Here is an 18968-nt window from a genome sequence, read left to right as displayed (position 1 = left end):
TATGAGATTCGTCACTGGAAGGCATAGAGCAATACATCTTATGGATGGAGAACGGTGTTAGAGAAATCTGGCACCTGCACAAAGAGTACGCCATCCTCTGACGCCTCAACTGCAGCAAACAAAGACTTACCTTCTCAGTCGAGGAGGAAGGGGCCTCATCAGGGGCCTCAGCCTTTCCTCTTCTCCGGTCCTCCCTTTCCGACTCATCCTGGTCTTCGAGGATCCCTCTGCACGGCTCCTGCTCCTTGGGAGCGGCGAGGAAGAGGAGGTGCTGAAAGGAAGCGGATTTCTCTACAGGCTGGATTTCATACATTGAACTTCCCATCCGGATGTGTCCCCTGGAAATTCAGAAAGGACCCTTAGTGGGGGGAACAAAGGAAGCCGTGCAGATAAATACTGGACAGAATCAGCCAAAGCACGTTTTAAGTTTCAACCTCAAAAACTTACCGGTCAGCACTTGCCCCGTCAACCCGAAGCTTCTTTGCTCTGAGTTGCATGCAGGGGGTCATCTGCCGGGCTTGTGGTTGGGCTCAGTGGATCAAGTACCATTGACTCCCCCCCCCCCAAAAAAAAGAAAAGCTACCTCGCGATGGAACTTTGGTTCCACGAAAGCAGAGCGACGTAATAGTTCCCTGCTGCTCGTGACGTTGCTTGTGTTAAAACAATTTTAATGGACTCTTTGGCATTGCTTTAGGATGCTTTGGGCTGATCCTGTGTTGAGCAGGGGGTTGGACTAGATGGCCTGTGTGGCCCCTCCCACTCTAGGATTCTATGATTCTATGATTGTAACCCACCTATGTCTCCATCTTCTCCAGGCTCCCTCCCCAAACCTCCAAGAGTTCCCCAACCTGGAACTGGCAGTCCTACCCCCGCCCCCCTCCCTCGCCAGTGGCTGGGGGGACCTGGCGACCCTAGCTGAGGACCAATACCATCGCAGGGCAGAAGAGGCACGGCTAAACGTCTGCAGGGTTCCACTGAGCCACATCTCCACAAAAGAACAATGCTGGGAGCTCTGGAACCTCTGCGAGGGAAGGGTCCAGAGTGGGACCGCTGGGGTGGGGCTCCTAATGCCCTGTCATCCGGTGCTCTTTTCGTCTGACTGCTGAGCTACAGTGTTGAGTTCTGCAAGGGGGGGGGGGGTTGTGTGTGCAAGAGATGCACCCACCAGGGCCAGCAGCACTAAGTCATAGGATGGCTTTCCCCCTGGCTGGACGTCAAGTGCACCTTCCTTTTGGGAGGGGCGATGCAGAAAGCACCTCAAGGCAGACAGGTATGTCCCTGTGGATCAGGGGAGATGGACACCACAGAATGTGTCCTTCTCCACTGCCCCTTTGACCAAGAGCCTCGCTCCCAGCTTACTCTTCCTTCTCTTAGGAGGCACCCTGGGAGATCAGACCCGGATGGAAATCCACCCGTATCACCACTGATCGCTCAGTTCTGCATGGTGGTTTTTAAAATTCACCAGTTCTTGGTGACAAGTTTATTTAAACATTGTAGGATCTTAATGTTCTTTTATTCATTGTTAAGATGCATTCCCTTTTGAACATGTACCTCCTACAGACTTTTATCTTATGGAACTAATCTATATTATACTAGTAGTAAAGCCCATTTTTACAAAAAGGCCCAGGGGGAGGTCATGCAGGCTTCTCAGCTTCCCCAGCATCCAAAATGCTGGGGAGACCTGTGCAGAGCATGCTGGTCTATGACTGTAAGAATAAAGATTTATTGAACAGTTAAACTTAGCTAGCTCTGTCCGGGGTGTGACTTCTGAAACGACACAGCAATTTGTGAGTGTGCATGACAACAGAGGGATTGGCCGAGGGTGTGAGTGTACGAATATGTGTGTGTGTGTTTTGCTTTGTGGGTCACCATGAACTATGCAGTAGAAAGGCTGAAGGGACGCGAACATTCTGCTACTTTTGGATTTTCTTCCGCCCAAAATCGAGACAAGCGCAAAGCCATTACCAGAGACCCGTGCAGGTTGAAAGGACAACGTCGGAATCAGGGACGTCTTCCACGTAGCCGCTGTAATAGCAGTCGGCCTGCAAGGTTTGAAAACACAATGGCCGTGGTGAGGGGCATGTATTCTTCAAGGGGCCAGAGAAGCAGCCTCCTCTGACAAAATCAACCAGGGCTGTGCTAAGGGTGAAGCTTGCTTGGACACGGACGGACATTAACCCCGTCCTGAGAGAGGTCTTTGATCTACCAAAGATCCATCTAATTGGATGGGCAACTGATCTCCAGAGTCTCAGGCAGGTGTCTTTCCCATCCCCTTCTGCCAGATCCTTTTCACTGGCGATAGGGATGCCAGCCTCCAGGTGGGACCTGGGGATCCCCCGGAATTACAGCTCAGCTCTGGACTATATAAATCAGTTCCCCAGGAGGAAAGGGCTGCTTTGGAGGGGGGAATCTGGGGCATGCTAATTCCACCGGGGTCCCTGCCCTCCCCAAACTCTGCTTCCCAGATCGCTGGGCGTTTCCCAACCTGGAGCTAGCGACTCTACCCCTGACAACACATTTTCTGATATTTTCATTGGCAGAAGGCACATGGCTCTCGTGTACCTGAATATCTGGATGGTCCACCAGGCGCTCTCCTTTCAAATTAAAAGTATAAAATGGCATCTTGGCAATTATAAAGGATCTGTGGATAAAAAGAAGAAGAAAAGTTGGTTTTTATACCCCGAAGGAGTCTCAAATTGGCTTCCAAGCACCTTTCCTTCCTCTCCCCGCAACAGTCACCCTGTGAGGGAGGTGGGTCAGAGGAAGCTCTGAGAGAACTGCTGGGTTGACTACATTCCCACAAATATAAACTGAGCATCTTCCTCATTGCAAACAGAGATTTCTAAAACTCTCTCACGTAGGGCACGTAGCTAAGTGATAAGCAATTTAAAAAATACAATAAGGATGTCTAAGTTCAGAAGCTTTTATTCACTTAGAATTAATATCTTTCACAGATACCGAATTCCTTAGTTAGCCGGGAAGGCCCTCAGTGCTAGAGGGCAACGAAGAACAATTCAGGGGGGCCATGCGAACAGCCCATGGGGGGGGAGAATATGGCATGGTGGGTCACATGAGGGGCATTTGGACCATCACCACTCGGGTTGTGGTACATGGGAAGGTTGGTAGCTGCTGTTTTTTTAAACCCAAAATTGTATTTTTAAAGCTCTCTTAATTTTTAACGAAAGGATCACAAAGTAAACAGCCTGCTCTCTAAACACCCCCTTTTACTACATCAAAACCAGAAAAACCTTAAAAGGAAACAGCCACGTACTTTCTTCGAAGATGAACAATCCTATGAATTCTTTCAATCCTGATTAGATAAGAGATTTCTTCCTAGACAAATATTATTATTATTATTATTATTATTATCATTATTATTATTATTATTATTATTATTATTATTATTATTATTATTATTATTATTATTATTATTATTTACCCGCCACTCTCGGACACACCGGTTCATGGAAGGTTACATACAAAATTCAATACGATAGTATAATCCCCAATTAACTCCCCCCATTAAAACCCCATCAAATTACAAAAATTCAAAACCGTATGGTGGAAACAATAACAATCCATCTTGAGAACCTCCACTAATGGCCAGGGGAGGGCTGTGACAACCAGCCACGCCAATAGATGTACCGGCGTGGGAGCATATCTCCTATCTGATCTTCTACCGACACTGGCTTCAACCGTAGAACTGGCGGAAGAGCTCCACTTTGCAGGCCCTGAGGAAAGCTGAGAGCTCTCCCAGAAAGAAGAAAAATATCATTTCTTACCCAACGGGGACTCATTCTCCCATCTTTAAAAAAATACACACACATCTGTGTGTCTGTGCCACACCTGGAGACCTCCCACTAATACAAAAGACCTTCTAGATAGGGATGCCACCTTCCAGGTGGGATGTGGGGATCCCCAGTTTTCCAGCTTATCTCCAGGTGACAGAGACCAGTCCCCCTGGAGAAAATGGCTGCCTGGGAGGGGGGACTCCATAGCATTAGACTCCCTTGAGGCCCCTTCCCTGCCCCAAATTCTACCCATTCCTGGTGCCACCCCCATGGCCTCCAGGTATTTCCCAACCCAGAGCTCGCAACCCCTTCAGTGTCATTTTAGACTGCATTTCCACCAGGCTCCCAAGAGGCCTCTCTATGCTTCCTTTTCTGTGTTTAATCTTCAAAGAAGTGAGAAAGAGAGGTTAGATTGGGAGATGGTATTTGAATTCTGCATTTATTACTCAAAGAGAACACTCTGTATGGCCAGTCTAGGAAAAACCCAGTTGGTTCTTATTGGGAGGTGTGGTTTTAAGGACTGAAGGAACAAGGGTTCTTATTTAGTCAGGATAATAACCACAACAGCAACAACAACAACAACAACAATATTTTTATAGCCTGCCCTTCCTGGGCCCATTCTGCACAAGTTGGATAATGCTATTTTCATTGCACTTTAGAAGTAGATTTTCCTGTTCTGCACAAGAAAATCCAGCTGCCAAAGCACATTGAAAGTGCATTATCCTTTGTGTGCGGAATTGGCTCAGGGCAGTTAACAATGGGCATGTATATGCAATGAAGTTACATTAACAACAGTCAATAACAATTTAATGTTCCAACTTCAATTGCTAAAAATTAGACCATCCTTCCTATAGTTTGCCGTGCCCAATAGTTTGACATTTATACCTTTGGAGGAATTTGATTGTCCCAGGTACTGGAAAACAGTGTGCAAGCAAGCACCCCTACTCTTATTTAAAGTTGCGACTGCTTAATTGCCACAAAATACAATGTTACCTCTGTGTTTAAGCCGGGCCTTTTGAGGAGCATTTGCGGAATGATTACTTCAGAATAGAGGTCTTGTGACGTTTCCAGAAAACCTAGAAAGAGGGGGATTTGGTTTTTTTAAGTGAAGTATGCCAAGAAAGTTATTTCCTTTACAATCCAGCCTTCTTAAGAAGAACCAAGGTGGCGGCCAGTCAGGCACCTTGGAGGCCAACCAAGTTTTATTCAAGGAATAACCTTTCGTGTGCAAGCTCACTTCTTCAGGTAGAATGAAAGAAAATTTCCTCTGGACCAATAAAGCTTTCTTCTAGGTATAAACCCTTGTTTTGGTATCTGAAGAAGTGAGCATACCCACGAAAACATCTATTTTGAATAAAACTTTGTTCTGCAGTTTTCAGACCAAATGTCTACCTGCTTCTCTCACTGAGAGCTAAGGAGGGCTGTACAATTACACACACACACACACACACACACACACCATACTTCAGTCAGCAAGGAACTCCAATAAGCTCTGCGGTGTGACTGGGATTAAGGAATTGGAAGACCGCAGAAACCACAGGAGCAACAAGAATTCAAAGCTGAAGGGGATGAGTATTCTTATATATGCATAACCAAGCGGACCCTGGCCGGGGTAGCCACACCCTGTTTCCGCCTCAGCTACTTATTTAGTCAGTGAGGAGACACACGAAACATCAGCTCTTCCAATTCTTTCCATTTCAGCAAAGGCATTTCTAGCCACCCAAATTCATATGTAAATTTCCCGCCTCATTATTTCTCCCATCTTTTCCTTCCCACCTTATACCACCTGTGGGCTTCTTTGTGCCCAGGATCTACCTGTCCTGCTGGCCCTTTGATCCCAAGAGCAGAAGTCCTGGAGCATCCTAAAAACTAGCAAAATTGGTAGAACAAGGTTAAAGGTAAAGGTAAAGGTATCCCCTGTGCAAGCACCAGGTCATGTCTGACCCTTGGGGTGACGCCCTCTAGCGTTTTCATGGCAGACTCAATACGGGGTGGTTTGCCAGTGCCTTCCCCAGTCGTTACCGTTTACCCCCCAGCAAGCTGGGTCCTCATTTTACCGACCTCGGAAGGATGGGAGGCTGAGTCGACCTTGAGCTGGCTGCTGGGATCAAACTCCCAGCCTCATGGGCAAAGAGAACAAGGTTAGGGTTACCTTTAAGGCCAACCAAGTTTTATTCCAGGTATTGTGTGGACACACTACTCTTCAGACACAAAAAACCCTTACACCTGGAATTAAGCCTTGTTGGTCTTCAAGGTGCCTCTGGACTCAAACTTTGTTCTACTGTTTCAGTCCAGCATGGTGACCCTTCTCAATGGGACAACATCTGTGGCAGGGCATTTTTGTGACCCTGCTCTTGTCATTCAGCATCCAAAATCACCCCACTTTTGAAGGTGTAAGGACAGGTGGACTCCCGTCCTAGCTGCATCTGAAGAAGTGAGCAGTGACTCCTCTGCCTGTCACTAATTTTTTTTAGTCGTGAAGGTGCTCCTGGACTTTTGGTCTTTTCTCCTGCTGCAGACAGACAAACATGGCGACCCACCTTGATCCATCTTTGATTCTAAGTGTTTCTGCTGGCAAACCAAATGCTACCCGGTTATATGTTACACTCTTCACAAAGAACTTCTCAAAATCCTTTCCAGCTCTGAATACTATGCTTGCCAACCTCCAGGTGAAGCCTCGAAATCTCCCAGAATTCCAGCTGATCTCCAGGTGACATAGACCAATTCTTCTGGAGAAAATGGCTGCCGTGGGGGGGGGGTCTTTATGGCACCCACAGAGATCCCTCTGATTCCCAGACCCCACCCTTCTCCAGGCTCCAGCCCCCAAATTTCCAAGAATTTCCCAACCTGGAGTTGATAACCTTACTGAACATGAGGTCAGCCAACAGCAGCCCCTTCTGTGTCTCAGTGCCTGCCCCTTCCTCTGGCCTTTGGCATCTTTACAGCTTGAGCATACTATACAGCAGGTTTCCAACTCCAGCCTGGAAAATTCCTGGAGGATTTGGGGGGGGGGCGCGGCCATGGAGGAAATAACATGACCATGGGGTTCATCCTCTGAACAGAGCTTATCCTCTGAATGAGCTATTTTCTTTATGGAATTGTTCTGGATGGTAGAGGTCCATTGTAATAGTGGGGGCTCTCCAGGCCCCACCTGGAAGCTGGCAACCCCATTGTTTGAGGCCCCGCCACGCTACCCACCCGGGCTGAGGAGGAGCAGGAGCAGCAGGGCCCCCAGCAGCAGCGCCCCAGAGCCGGCCATGCCCCCCACCCCCCCGGCCAGGCCTCGGTCCCCTCAGAGCCCCAACTGCCGGCCCCACTGGGGGCCCAACACTAGCCCCGCCCCCTCACCACTCCCACTGGGGGATTCCGAATTCCAACTGTCCAAAGCTAGCCAATGGCAAGGGGAGTTGGGCTGAAGCCCCACCTCCTCTCTACTCCCATTGGGTGCTTTGAGAATTCCATGCGCTCCACAAGCCCTTCGGGGCTTCCGTTGGGAGTTTCAAAAGCTGCCAATGGCAAGCCGAATCAGGCTCAAGTCCCACCCACTCGACGCTTCAGACATTCCAAGGGTGCCGCTGCCACTCAGTCACAAGCCCCGCCCCCTCAAAGCTGCGATTGGGCAGTTCAAAATTCCAGTTGCCTAACACCACCAATGGCAAGCTGAATGGGGCTGAAGGCCCACCCCCTCAGAGCTCCCATTGGGTGCTTGAAGATTCCAGCCATCAACTCAGAACCAGGCCTGGCCCATCATTGCTCCTGAGGCTCAGCTTCTGCTTTTCTTCAGGCACTTCCGCCATGTCTGCTGAGCCTTCGGGGAGGGCAGTATATAAATCTAAATAAATAAATAAATAAAATAAAAGCAAAGAGTCCAGCGTACCTCAAGGACGGTCTCCTTAACTATGCCTCAAAAGGGCAACCCGCTGCATTCATTCCAACAGAGCCTTCTCGGCCGTGGCCCCAACCCTCTTTGGGTGCCCTTAGAATTGGACCCCCGGGTCCAATCTTTTTGCAACTTGGGGGTTCTTTTGAGGAGAGGCTCCTGCAGCCATGCTGTAAGTTTGGTGACTCTACATCAAACCCCTCACCACCCCCCTCCCAAAGAGCCGGGAAAAAGACAAAAAGGGGGATTTTCTTTGCTGGCAGGGGCTCATGGGAATTGTAGTCCACGAACATCTGGAGGGCCACAGGTTGACTACCCCTGATTTAAAGCTTAAAACGGCCGCTTGTTTGACTCACAGCTGGCAATTTGAACAGGGTTGATCCAGCCATTTAAAGTTATAGCAATTCCCATTGGATTCGGGCAATTCGTACTTTTGGCAGGTGCTGATCAAACTACACATCCCTGGGCTGCCTCTTGACATGCCTGTTCATTCCCAGGGTTGTAGTTCCACCTAGTGGCCACCTGAGAGACTGGCACAACACACAGCGTGCCAGCTTAGCCTTCTCTGTCAAGCATCTCAACACTACTTGCAAGAAGAAGAAGAGCTGACTTCTTTACTGCACAGAGGAGTCTCAAAGTGGCTTACAATCGGCTCCCCTCCCCTTTCCCCTCCAACAGACACCATGTGAGGTAGGTAGAGCTGAGAGAGCTCTGAGAGAACTGCCCTGTGAGAACAGCTCTAATAGAACCATGACTGGACCAAGATCGCCCAGCTGGCTGCATGTGGAGGAGGAGTGAGGAATCCAACCCATGTCTCCCAATTAGAGTCTGCTGCCCTTAACCACTCAACCACGCTGACTCTTAGCAACTGACTCACAGGGCTGTGTTTTGTGCATTGACTGTACATTAGTGTGCTTCAGAGATGGAACCAGCCCATTTCCATCTTGCCCACCTTCTATTCCGGCTGGCTACCAACTCCAGGAGAGTGGCAAAAAGGACTCTCTGGGCAACCACCACCAGGTCATAGTACAGGGTCATCAGCTGTGACAATCAGGACTCCCAGCTGCCCCTTTCATTCCTGAGGTCTCACCTCAGTGTCTCCCACTGTCCCAGCGCATGAGTGCTGTGAGGACAACGTACTGCAGGGTACGCCCCTCCAGAGGAGTAGCCCCTTGCCAATCTCCCACCCCAACCCTGGGTCTTCCCTTTGCACTGAGCTAGCAATTCTGAGACGGGGCGGGGGGGGGGGAGCTCACTGTGGTCAGAGAGCCCTGGCCAGCTTCAAATTAATAGGTAATTTTTTAAAAGGCCAAAGTTCAAAAGCAGATCTTTAGCACAGCGTTAAGCTAAACAGACAGAAGAGATTGGATGAAACATAATCCTTCTGCCCCTCTGCTAAAATATACCCCATGACGATGCTGAATACATTGTAGGTGTCTATGCTTAAGGAGTTCATGATGTTATCAACTCACCTGCTAGCCACATGGTCCAAGATGGCTACTCACCTCTTCTCCCAAGAGCAAGCTCCTAATTCTATGTGAAAAAAGAGCCTAACCTGTATTTAGCTGCAGATATACCCCCCTGGCCCCTCCCACAAGAAGCTCCTTCCTCTTAGGGCATTTTGGGGAGAAGCCTCCACCCCCTCGCTCCAGGTGCCTGTTTCCTGGCTAGGCCAATTAACCTCTGGAAGGAGGTGATCCCCCGATTAGCTGCCCCTCCCTTCTCTTCAAGCACAGAGGGGAAAATCTGTGTCCTTCTGAAATAGCAAGCAGGGGGTGGGTTTCCTCACCTGCTGGTGCACCCCTCCCTTCCCAGAGATGACAACTCCCTGCCTGTGCGCTCCAGAATGGTGATGGAAGCAGCCTCAGATAAGGTGGGGTGTAAATATTTTAAAATAAATACATTCTGGCAGCCTCCACGGCAAGCAGGGGGGCTCAGAGGGGCTTCTCAGACTGCCTTGCTTTGCTTCTGAATCCCTCCTGGCTGTGCCTTTAACAGAAGTTTAATCTGCAGTAATTCATCAGGAGATAAGCTTTATTTGTGATGCGCGATGAAAGACAGGCCTTTGCTACAAAGTCAAGCAGGTTCCTGGGTACTCAGTGATTCACAGAGTTCATGGACAAGTCACGACGGACTGGTCTGCACTGTTGTGTGTGACTTGCTGCTAGTTGGATTGTAGTTGTAATTCTGGATCATTTGTGTCATGTTGACACTTAGTGCTTTGTTTCAGCTCCGGTTTTTGGACTTCTGGTGAGTTCTGCTACCCGAATACAATTGCCTTGTTCACTGAATGTCCCATCCTGTTCAGAGTACTGAAAGCATAATCCACTGTGAGACTCCATAAAAAAGGCAGATCAGAAATAGCAAGAAGAAAGAAGAAAGAAGAAGAAAGTTGGTTCTTAGATGCTGCTTTTCTCTGCCCGAAGGAGTCTCAAAGCAGCTTCCATTCGCCTTCCCTTTCTTCTCCCCACAACAGACACCCTGTGAGGGAGGGGAGGCTGAGAGAGCCCTGAGATTACTGAAGAAGAAGAGTTGGTTCTTATATGCCGCTTTTCCCTACCTGAAGGAGTCTCAAAGCGGCTTACAGTCGCCTTCCCTTTCCTCTCCCCACAACAGACACCCTGTGGGGTGGGTGAGGCTGAGAGAGCCCTGATGTCACTGCTCGGTCAGAACAGTTTTATCAGTGCTGTGGAGAGCCCAAGGTCACCCAGCTGGCTGTCAAGATCCTGCCTATTTTCATGATCTTGTCATGAAGGGCTCCCTTGACCTGTTTGTAGGATCCTGCCATATAATATTTGATCAGTTTTATGATTTTACGCTTTTCTATTGACTTGTTTTTAATGGTGCCGTGGTTTCCCACAGCTGTTTCTGTTATCTTGCTTGCCCGTGTTTTATTGTTTTGACCTTAGCTGGACTAATCTACGCTCTTAGGGATGTCTGGAGGGTTGTGCTGTGTTTTAGATGGAAACTGGGCCTGTGCAAACTGATAGCCTGGCATGTTCATTAATGTGCCAAGATTCAAATTGACAGGAGGGCTTGCAAGGGAAACATTGGGGAAAAGTCTGTTTGTAGTTTTGCTCTTTAGTTCTAGCAAAGAAAACCCTTGTTCCAATTTCTCCAATAAAGAAATTGCTTGTTTGCAACAGATCTAGAATCACAGAATCCTAGAGTTGGAAGGGGCCTCCTGGGTCATCTAGTCCAACCCCCTGCACTATGCAGGACACTCCCAACCCTCTCGCTCCTCCACTGTCACCTGCCACCCCCTTGAACCTTCACAGAATCAATTATCGGGAACTCAACAGAGGTTCAACACAGACACATGCTGGCAAGACTATAGTGTAGTTTCACTCTAAAACTAATAGGAATTGTGTTTGTTTTCTTCCACATATTTTTCTTCTGTTTATGAACCCACTGTATCCAGCTGGTCCTCCACCTTCACACAAAAAAAACCCCAAAAGACGGCCGAAGTCTGCATACGAAATTTATTAGGAAAAGAGAATCCTTGCTTTGCTCCTTCACAGCTATTCAGGGTTGAAAAAGGAGGGGCTAAAACCCCAGACCAGAGCGATCCACTACCATAATAAGAAAAGACAAGAAAAGTCAGAAAAAGATTGTTCACACGCACACTAAGAATATATCCCTACTGACCGGACTCTCTCACGTGGTATCTACATGTGCGTGTGTCTGTCGGTCGGCCGCACACATACACACACACACACACACACACACACACACAGGAGAGAGAAAGAGAGGGTCACGCACATACATGCCCACGTTAAAGCCAGGAAGGACACGGCTACTGCAGAGGGCTGGCTGCAGCCCCGTCCTTCCTTCTCCTCGGTTGGCCTGGGACAGCTACACAGCAGGACTTGACCAGTAGCACGGACACTCCCCTTGCTTTGCGGAGGGGAGAGGCGTTTCCTCCTTCCGCTGAAGTGTGATGTTTGCGTGATTCCTGCCAGCCCTTTGCTTTGTTTTCGGAGTGAGAGAGGCCCGATGCCCATAAAAGACCCGTCTTCCAAAATACAGAAATTGGCAGTGATGGAAGGGGATGACCTCTGCTGAGGCCGACCCAGGCCTAGAAACGAAAATGTACAGAGGCGGTTTTTGCACTGGCTGGAAGGAGCCAAAGCAAACCCAAAGCAAAATGCCCACCAGGTCGCAAATATGAAAACCTCCTGGGTGCAACATGAAACTAGGCCACCCAGTATGAATTCCCTTAGCCATGTCAGCAAGAGATCCGCAGTTCCCCCATGACGGTTAACAGCTTGGATGTCGGATGCGGCAGAGAAAGGACACATTTCAACAAAAGCCGCAAGGTGGGTCTCAGGAAGCAAAAACCTTCATTGTTCCTCACTAGAACTTGCTGAGGAAAAAACGGGTGAAATCGGAGCGGAAGATTCAAGCTGTAAGAAGCGCCTTGGATGAAGCCAAACAACACCCCCCCCCCCCCAAAATGCAAACATTGGTGCTGGTTTTGTGCTCCGGTGGGGACAGAGCAGGGACTATTCTGCACATGTTGGATGATGCACTCTCAATATACTTTAGAAGTAGATTTTCCTGTTCTGCACAGGAAAATCCGGCTGCCAAAGCACATTGAAAGTGCATTATCCTGTGTGTGCGGAATGGGCCCTGGATACTAAAACCACCCAGGATGAAGAGCTACTGCGGTGAGGGGTGGGAGGGGCCGCTCGACCCAGATTGGGGTGCTGGGGGCGGGGCTTGCTCATTGGTCCCCAGCCAGCCTTCACCAGCTGTCTCCCTCATGGGGTGGGGTCCCATTTGATTCGATGACCATCCATGATTCATTGCAGCCTTTTTCAAACTTTCACTGTGGAGGAACCCCTGAAATATTTTTCAGGCTTCGCAGAACCCCCAGGGTGTGGAAGTAAGATGTGGGAGACAGCCAGTCAATTGATCGATCGATCAATTGATCATTTCCTGGTTTTTCCCTTGTGGAGGAAGAGGCCAGGCCTGCAGAGCAGCTGGGGAAGGGGGCTCCAGGGTCATCTAGGGAGGTCAGTGGCCCTTCGGATTCCTGGGAAAGGTCACGGGACCCCTGGGGAGCTCCCGAGTAGCCTCAGGGGTCCCCAGAATCCTGGTTGGGAATCCCTGCTTCATCGTTCTCTCTCTCATGTATGCCGTCACCGAATTCACAGCAGATAGTGTTCCACCACAGCTGGGGTCCGTGATCAGGAAATGTCCTGTGTTAAGTACGGCTTTGAAACGACCTGAATGCCTGGCTGGTTCCAAACTGAGGACTGAGAAGAGGAGGGACATTCAAAAGTGCGACAGATCAAATCCAGCGTGTTGGTCTGAAGCAGCAGAACAAAGTCTGATCCCAGGGGCACCTTGAAGACCAACAGATTCTTGTGAAAGGTATCTGAAGAAGGGTGCAGGCACGCGGGAGCTTAACTTGGGGAGTGGAGGGGGGAGGATCGGAGCCCTTTTGGAGAACGGGGTGGTAAAAAACAAATAATAATAAAAATGAGATAAATTAAGGTGCCACAGGACTAAAAGATAACCGGAGTGTAAGCTTTCAAGAGGCACAGCTCTCTTCATCAGATCCCAGGTTTCACTCTCAAAATGTTTTGTTGGTCCCTAGGGTGCTTCTGGATTCGAATCTAGCTGTTCTTTTGCAGACCAGCGTGGCTACTCTCCCAAAATGATATTCAATGAGTGAAGTTTCGGCAGAACTCAGGTCCAAACAGATGCTGTAAAAACTGCCCCCAACCACAAGTACACTTGGGTACCCATACACCCCAAATAATTCATGGTCTTATGCTTCGCTGTTTCCATGTCTTAATGATTTCACTTTATATTAATTGATATTAATTTATTTGCTGATTTGGTCACTCTTGAGCAGGGGTGGCCAAACTGTGTCTCTCCAGATGGCCATGGACTACAATGACCATGAGCCCCTCCAAGGCCATCTGGAGAGACACAGTTTGGCCACCCTTGCTCCAGGCCATTTCTCAGCCTGCCTCATTGGGAAGGCCGGTCTTCATAGAATCCTAGAGTGGGAAGGGACCACAGAGGCCATCTAGTCCAACCCCCTGCTCAGTGCAGGATCAGCCCAGAGCATCCTAAAGCACACTTTCCACACTTTCCTTCTCCATTCCCATTGGGAGTTTGCAATTCCTTCCTGAAGCCCGTCTGAGATGCCTGCCAGATTGTCCCTAGCAAGCAGGGTCATCTCTGAAAACATTACATTTTGGGGCCATCCTCCAGGATGGTCCAGGATCTACAGCACATCACCCCAATAAAACAGAATATTGTAGAGGATGCTCTGCAGGGGCCTTCACATGGTGACTCCTTTCCATTGACTTTCCAGAGGCTTTCCTGCATTCTCGTTTTCCTTGTGTGTTGCTTGGTGTGTGCGTTTTCTGCATGCGGGGTAGTGCAGAATCGAACCTGGATCTGTCCAGCCGTTGCTTGAAGACCACCAGTGAGGGGGAGCCCCTCACCTCCTTAGGCAGCCCATCCCACTGATGAACTACTTGGACTGAAATGTTTTCCCCTGATATCTAGCTGATCTTGTTCTACCTGTAGTTTAACGCCATTCCTGCGGGCCCTCTCCTCTGCTGCCAACAAGAACTGTTCCCCGCCTTCCTCCAAGGGACAAGCTTCCAAACTTTTCCAAGTTCTCTTGGAGAGTCCAAGCCAGCCCCTCCCCCACTGCCTTACCCCCAAATGATAAAGACTGTGGTGAAAGGCACCAGGTACGATAGCCGTTCCAAGAGGACACGTGGTGAGGCTTAAAGTAGATGAAGCAAAATGCAATGTGTGTGTGTGTGTGTTTGGGGGGTGTCCTAAAGAGGCACTTTGGGCTACTGGACATGAAATTAATCCCTTCTAGATAGATGACGCTTTCAGGCAACAAAAAAGGATCTCCCCGGGATCTCTGAGATGCCCTTGGGCCTTGCTTTACCTGTGAGCAGGAGAGGTGAGCAGCTCTGCTTTTTGTTCGCTCCGAACCCTCTAGGAAAACAGCGGCACATGAAGCAAATACCGTGTGCAGAATTCACGGTGGCAGGTGATACCGTGCCAGCGCTAACCCCCTCTGCTTTCAAATGGCCAGGCTTATGAGGATGAAAGAAAGTACTGGAATTAAGGATTCTGAGTATCCTCCCCCCCCCCCCAAGCACACATATATTTTGAAAAATCCCTGGAATCCAGCATGTAGGGAGAACAAGGTCTTTATGGTTGGTGCCCGCCCCTCCTGAGAAGACCAGACCTTTCCTGCCAACTCCTGGCCTGTGAGGATATGTGCCGTAAGCCAGGGGTAGTCAACCTGTGGTCCTCCAGAGGTCCATGGACTACAATTCCCATGAGCCCCTGCCAGCGGTCGCTGGCAGGGGCTCATGGGAATTGTAGTCCATGGACCTCTGGAGGACCACAGGTTGACTACCCCTGCCGTAAGCTATGGCTTAGATCGACTTGACTTATATTAGAACTAGAGCTATGGGAAACCCTAAAATGTACGCAGGTCGAGTTCAGGCTCCGACTCCACTTCGGATCGGATCCGATGTCCAGTGGGAAACGGTATGTGAATCTCTCCCCTCCTCTCCTTCGCCCAACATCCAGGAAGACTGGGGCTAAGCTCCCGAACTGCCCCTCGTCTGGAGCCTAGAATGCGCCTAAGGATATCAAGACGACGGGAAATTAATCCGGAGGGACTCTGGATCGTCTCTGGGATGGGGGAAACGAGTCTCTCCGCTACTCCTTGCTTGCTCGGGCACTTCGCATTCAAAATTATAATAAAGACATGACTCCAGTCCAGATCCCATTTGCACGGAGAGCGCAACGCACCCACCCCCCTGCCTCTGTCAGGAAACGGGCGTTTCATATGCAGGGAGGAGGAGAAGAAAGATAAACCATCCATGCTAGAGAACTCCGTGTGCCAAAATGGGGGAGAGAGCCAACTCCTGCGGCGACGTCTCTCCTGGGTCTGAGTTTGCGGGGACAAAACCTCACACAGTCTCTTCTTCTAGAGCCGCCCCCAGAAAAGAAATCCTGCCCCACCCGTTCTTTCACCCCGCTCCCCTCTCACCCCACTCTACGGGATACAACGGCGTCTTGCAGTCCCGCGGACGAATTTGTCCAAGTGCCCTCCTGGTCTGAAACATGGAGCGGAAGTCGCTTCTAAGCCGTAGGCGGAAGGACACCCTCTGCGCCTACCTTGGCTGGCCGCGACAAAATCTAACCTGCTTGGACCAGACACACCTGTGGCAGACGTCCTAGCATGTGCGGAAAGGAGGACGGCGCTGCGCATTCGTCGGAACCCAACAGCACAAGGAAGCTAAAAACAATCAGCAAGCGGGCGGAGTCTTAGTGCCGATGGGAGAGGCTGGTCCGTGGACTTGGGGGGCAGAGTGGCAGAGGATGGGGCGGGAGGGCAGGGCAGAGGGGGGGGGAAATGCTTGCAGCGGATGGAACTCGTAGTATAAATAAGAACCCCTTTGCGTTTGTCGGTTTCCAAAACCAGCCCTGTCCTTTCCCCCGGGATGGGGGGGGGGAAGGTTACAAAGTTGCACTTGTGTGTGTCCGAGTCCGTGCCCAGAGCGTGCGGGTGGGAGGGTGGGGGGGGCGGCGGGCGTCATTCCATCACGTCCCCCAAGTGGCCCTCGTCGCAGTCCAGGCACCCGTTCAACTTGGCCCCCTCCTCCGCCATGGTCTGGAGGTCGTACTCCTCGTCCAGAAAGTCCAGGGAGTTGTTGCTGGGCAGGCCCCGGATGGTGAACTTGTGGGAGACTTTGGTCCAGCGCTCCCTGTTGCTGGCCACCCGCTCGTAGAGTTCGGACGACTTGGGGAACAGGTCCTGGAGCAGCCTAGGAGGCAAGAGGCGAGAGGGGGGAGGTCCACGGGAGGGAACTGCAGCTCAGAGCCGGACAGGGGGAGGGCCGGACGTGAACACGGGCAAAGCGGCCTTTCTCTGAGTCAGACCATTGGTCGGCATTGTCCGCTCGGACCGGCAGCCGCCCACTGGGGTTTCAAGCAGAGGTCTACTGCCTGAACTTTTAAAGCACAGATGCCGGGGATTGAACCTGGGACCTTTGGCATGCCAAGCACACCCCCCTCCCCAATTTATTAATTTTTAATGATTAATTAACTGTATTTTTTGCCTGCCTCTCTCAAGAGACTCAAGGTGGGTTACATCAGATAAGAACCCATTAATACCCTTACCCCATAAGTTGGCTAAAATCCTTTCCCCCCTTACAGCCAACCACCAAGGGGGGTTCGTTCGAGGGTACAAGCATAGCCTGAGGGGGACCCGTAGATCTTAATCCTGGCCTCAACGAATGATCTGGTGAAAGAGCTCCGTCAGGGTCCTCAGCTCTCCCAGGAGCTCATTCCACCAGGTTGGGGCCAGGTATATTTCTCCAGGGCCAGGGACCTTGAACAGACTAGCCAAGTGCCCTTCAGAGAGCATCGTAAGGGGATAAGGGGGTCCCTCAGATAGGCAGGCCCAAGCTGCGAATGGCTTGAAGGTCAAAACCAAGACCAGGAACCTGATCCGGGACGCAACCGGCAACTAATGCAGCTGCGTCAGCACAGGCTGGATATGGGCCCTCCACAATGTTCCTGTGAAGACCCTAGCAGTTGCATTCTGCACCAGTTGGAGTTTCTGGGTCAAGGACAAGGGTAGGCCAGCGTACAGTGAGTTACAGAAGTCCAGTCTAGAGGTGGCCGTCACATGAGCCACTGTGTCCAGATAGTTCAGAGGCAGGTAGGGAGCTAGTAGCCTCGCCTGGTGAAGATGGTGAAACGTCATGCAGGGTACCCCTGTGACCTGGGCCTCCACAGAAAGGGAGCCATCCAGAATCACCCATGAATTCCTTGCAGAGGACGCGATGTTAAGCTGCACTCCAACCAAAGTGGGTAAACGCGCTTCTTGTCCTGCCCCTTTTCTGCTCAGGCACAGGACCCCCATTTTGGAGAGGCTGAGTTTTAAGCAACTCTGCCCTAACCATCTAGCAATGGCTTTCAAGCATCTGGCGAATCCATCCGGGAAGGGGAGAGTCTGGGTGGTCGTCCATGAGGAGACAGAGCTGGGTGTCATCTGCATATTGATGACAACCCAGCCCATAAATTTGGACCAGCTGTCCTAGAGGGTCTATAAAGATGTTAAATACTGTGGGGGAGAGTCCCCTGTGGGACCTTACAAGGGAGCCGATAGGGGTGTGATAAAACCTCCCCCACAGCCACCCTCTGTGTCCTGTTTCAGAAAAGGAAGCACAGCCATTGAAGGGCTGTTCTCTAAATCCTAGCCCTGGCAAGGCTGTGGGCCAATAACTCGTGGCTGGCCATATCAAACATGCCTTCTCCTGAATCAGATCCTTGGTCCATCAAGGTTAGAATCACCTACTCAGGCTGGCAGCAGCTCCCCAAGGTCCCAAGCAGTCTAGGGCAGGGGTAGTCAACCTGTGGTCCTCCAGATGTTCATGGACTACAATTCCCATGAGCCCCTGCCAGCATTTGCTGGCAGGGGCTCATGGGAATTGTAGTCCATGAACATCTGGAGGACCACAGGTTGACTACCTCTGGTCTAGAGTATTCTAGTCTACGATCTCTATTTTTCAACTGGAGGTTCCGAGGACTGAACCTGCGATCTCCTGCACGCCAAGCAGAAGCTCTACCACTGAGCCACCCTCCCCTCAAAGAACCAGATCTAGAAAATGCCACTGTTCTTACTTGTAGATAGGCATGGCAATATGCTCCATGAAGCTGATCTGCAGCTCCGGGATGTAGGCCTTCTCCCGGTCCATCATCTCCATTGGCCGGTTGCCCATGGCTTTTTCCTGCAGAGATTGGAGCACTTGAGTCACCCACATCCACCTCACACACGTCCCCATCCCCAGAAATCGCACCTTTCCTAACCCAAGCTGAGCCAGCGAGATACTCCTGGCAAAAGAGAGCGTCACAAGATTTCCTTGGAATTTTAAAACAGAAAACAGATCTTGGGTACTTCTTGCTATTGGGAACGAGGGTTCCAGATGGGTGTAGGATTCTGATCTCACTGCAGATTCTAGGTTTCTGCCCTTCAGCACTTCTCCCTTGCTCTAATTGTGCTGAATAAAAAGTGCTCTTTTCAGGGGAACAGCCCTCCCACCTTCTGCCTGGGATATAAAGACTCACGGATCTCCGCTCCTGCTCATATCTGACAAAGGGAGCTTTGACTCCCAAAAGTTCATTCCCAGAAAAGCATGTTGGTCTGCTGGGTTAGAATCTAAACTCTTCACAGCAGGACAGCCTGGGCTTCCCTCTGAAAGTCTCTTCAATGCTACTTAGCAAGA

The 18968-nt window shown here is 50.3% G+C and overlaps 2 protein-coding genes across 3 annotated transcripts in view; both read right to left on the bottom strand.

Moving 5' to 3' along the window:
- Nucleotides 1–7105, bottom strand: part of LOC143840543 (disintegrin and metalloproteinase domain-containing protein 9-like) — a 31120-nt gene extending 24015 nt beyond the window's left edge. Inside the window, exons 1-6 of the mRNA XM_077344156.1 lie at nucleotides 6990–7105; nucleotides 4785–4867; nucleotides 3272–3333; nucleotides 2563–2641; nucleotides 1966–2042; nucleotides 131–338 (exon numbers count right to left, since the gene is read on the bottom strand). Of these exons, the coding sequence (XP_077200271.1) occupies nucleotides 131–338; nucleotides 1966–2042; nucleotides 2563–2641; nucleotides 3272–3333; nucleotides 4785–4867; nucleotides 6990–7050 (570 nt within the window). The 5' untranslated portion in view covers nucleotides 7051–7105. The remainder of the gene's footprint in view (nucleotides 1–130; nucleotides 339–1965; nucleotides 2043–2562; nucleotides 2642–3271; nucleotides 3334–4784; nucleotides 4868–6989) is intronic.
- Nucleotides 7106–11139: 4034 nt separating this feature from the next.
- LOC143839312 (cGMP-dependent 3',5'-cyclic phosphodiesterase-like) overlaps nucleotides 11140–18968 on the bottom strand; it is a 273064-nt gene continuing 265235 nt past the window's right edge. For both annotated transcript variants that reach the window (XM_077341146.1, XM_077341147.1), the window contains 3 exons: nucleotides 18367–18473; nucleotides 15083–16502; nucleotides 11140–14965 (listed from right to left, as the gene is read on the bottom strand). In XM_077341146.1, the coding sequence (XP_077197261.1) occupies nucleotides 16271–16502; nucleotides 18367–18473 (339 nt within the window). In that variant the 3' untranslated portion in view covers nucleotides 11140–14965; nucleotides 15083–16270. The remainder of the gene's footprint in view (nucleotides 14966–15082; nucleotides 16503–18366; nucleotides 18474–18968) is intronic.

The sequence above is a fragment of the Paroedura picta genome, chromosome 6 (assembly GCF_049243985.1).
Source record: "Paroedura picta isolate Pp20150507F chromosome 6, Ppicta_v3.0, whole genome shotgun sequence".
In the NCBI taxonomy this organism is placed as follows: Eukaryota; Metazoa; Chordata; class Lepidosauria; order Squamata; family Gekkonidae; genus Paroedura; species Paroedura picta.
This window is presented reverse-complemented; position numbering and strand designations above follow the sequence as displayed.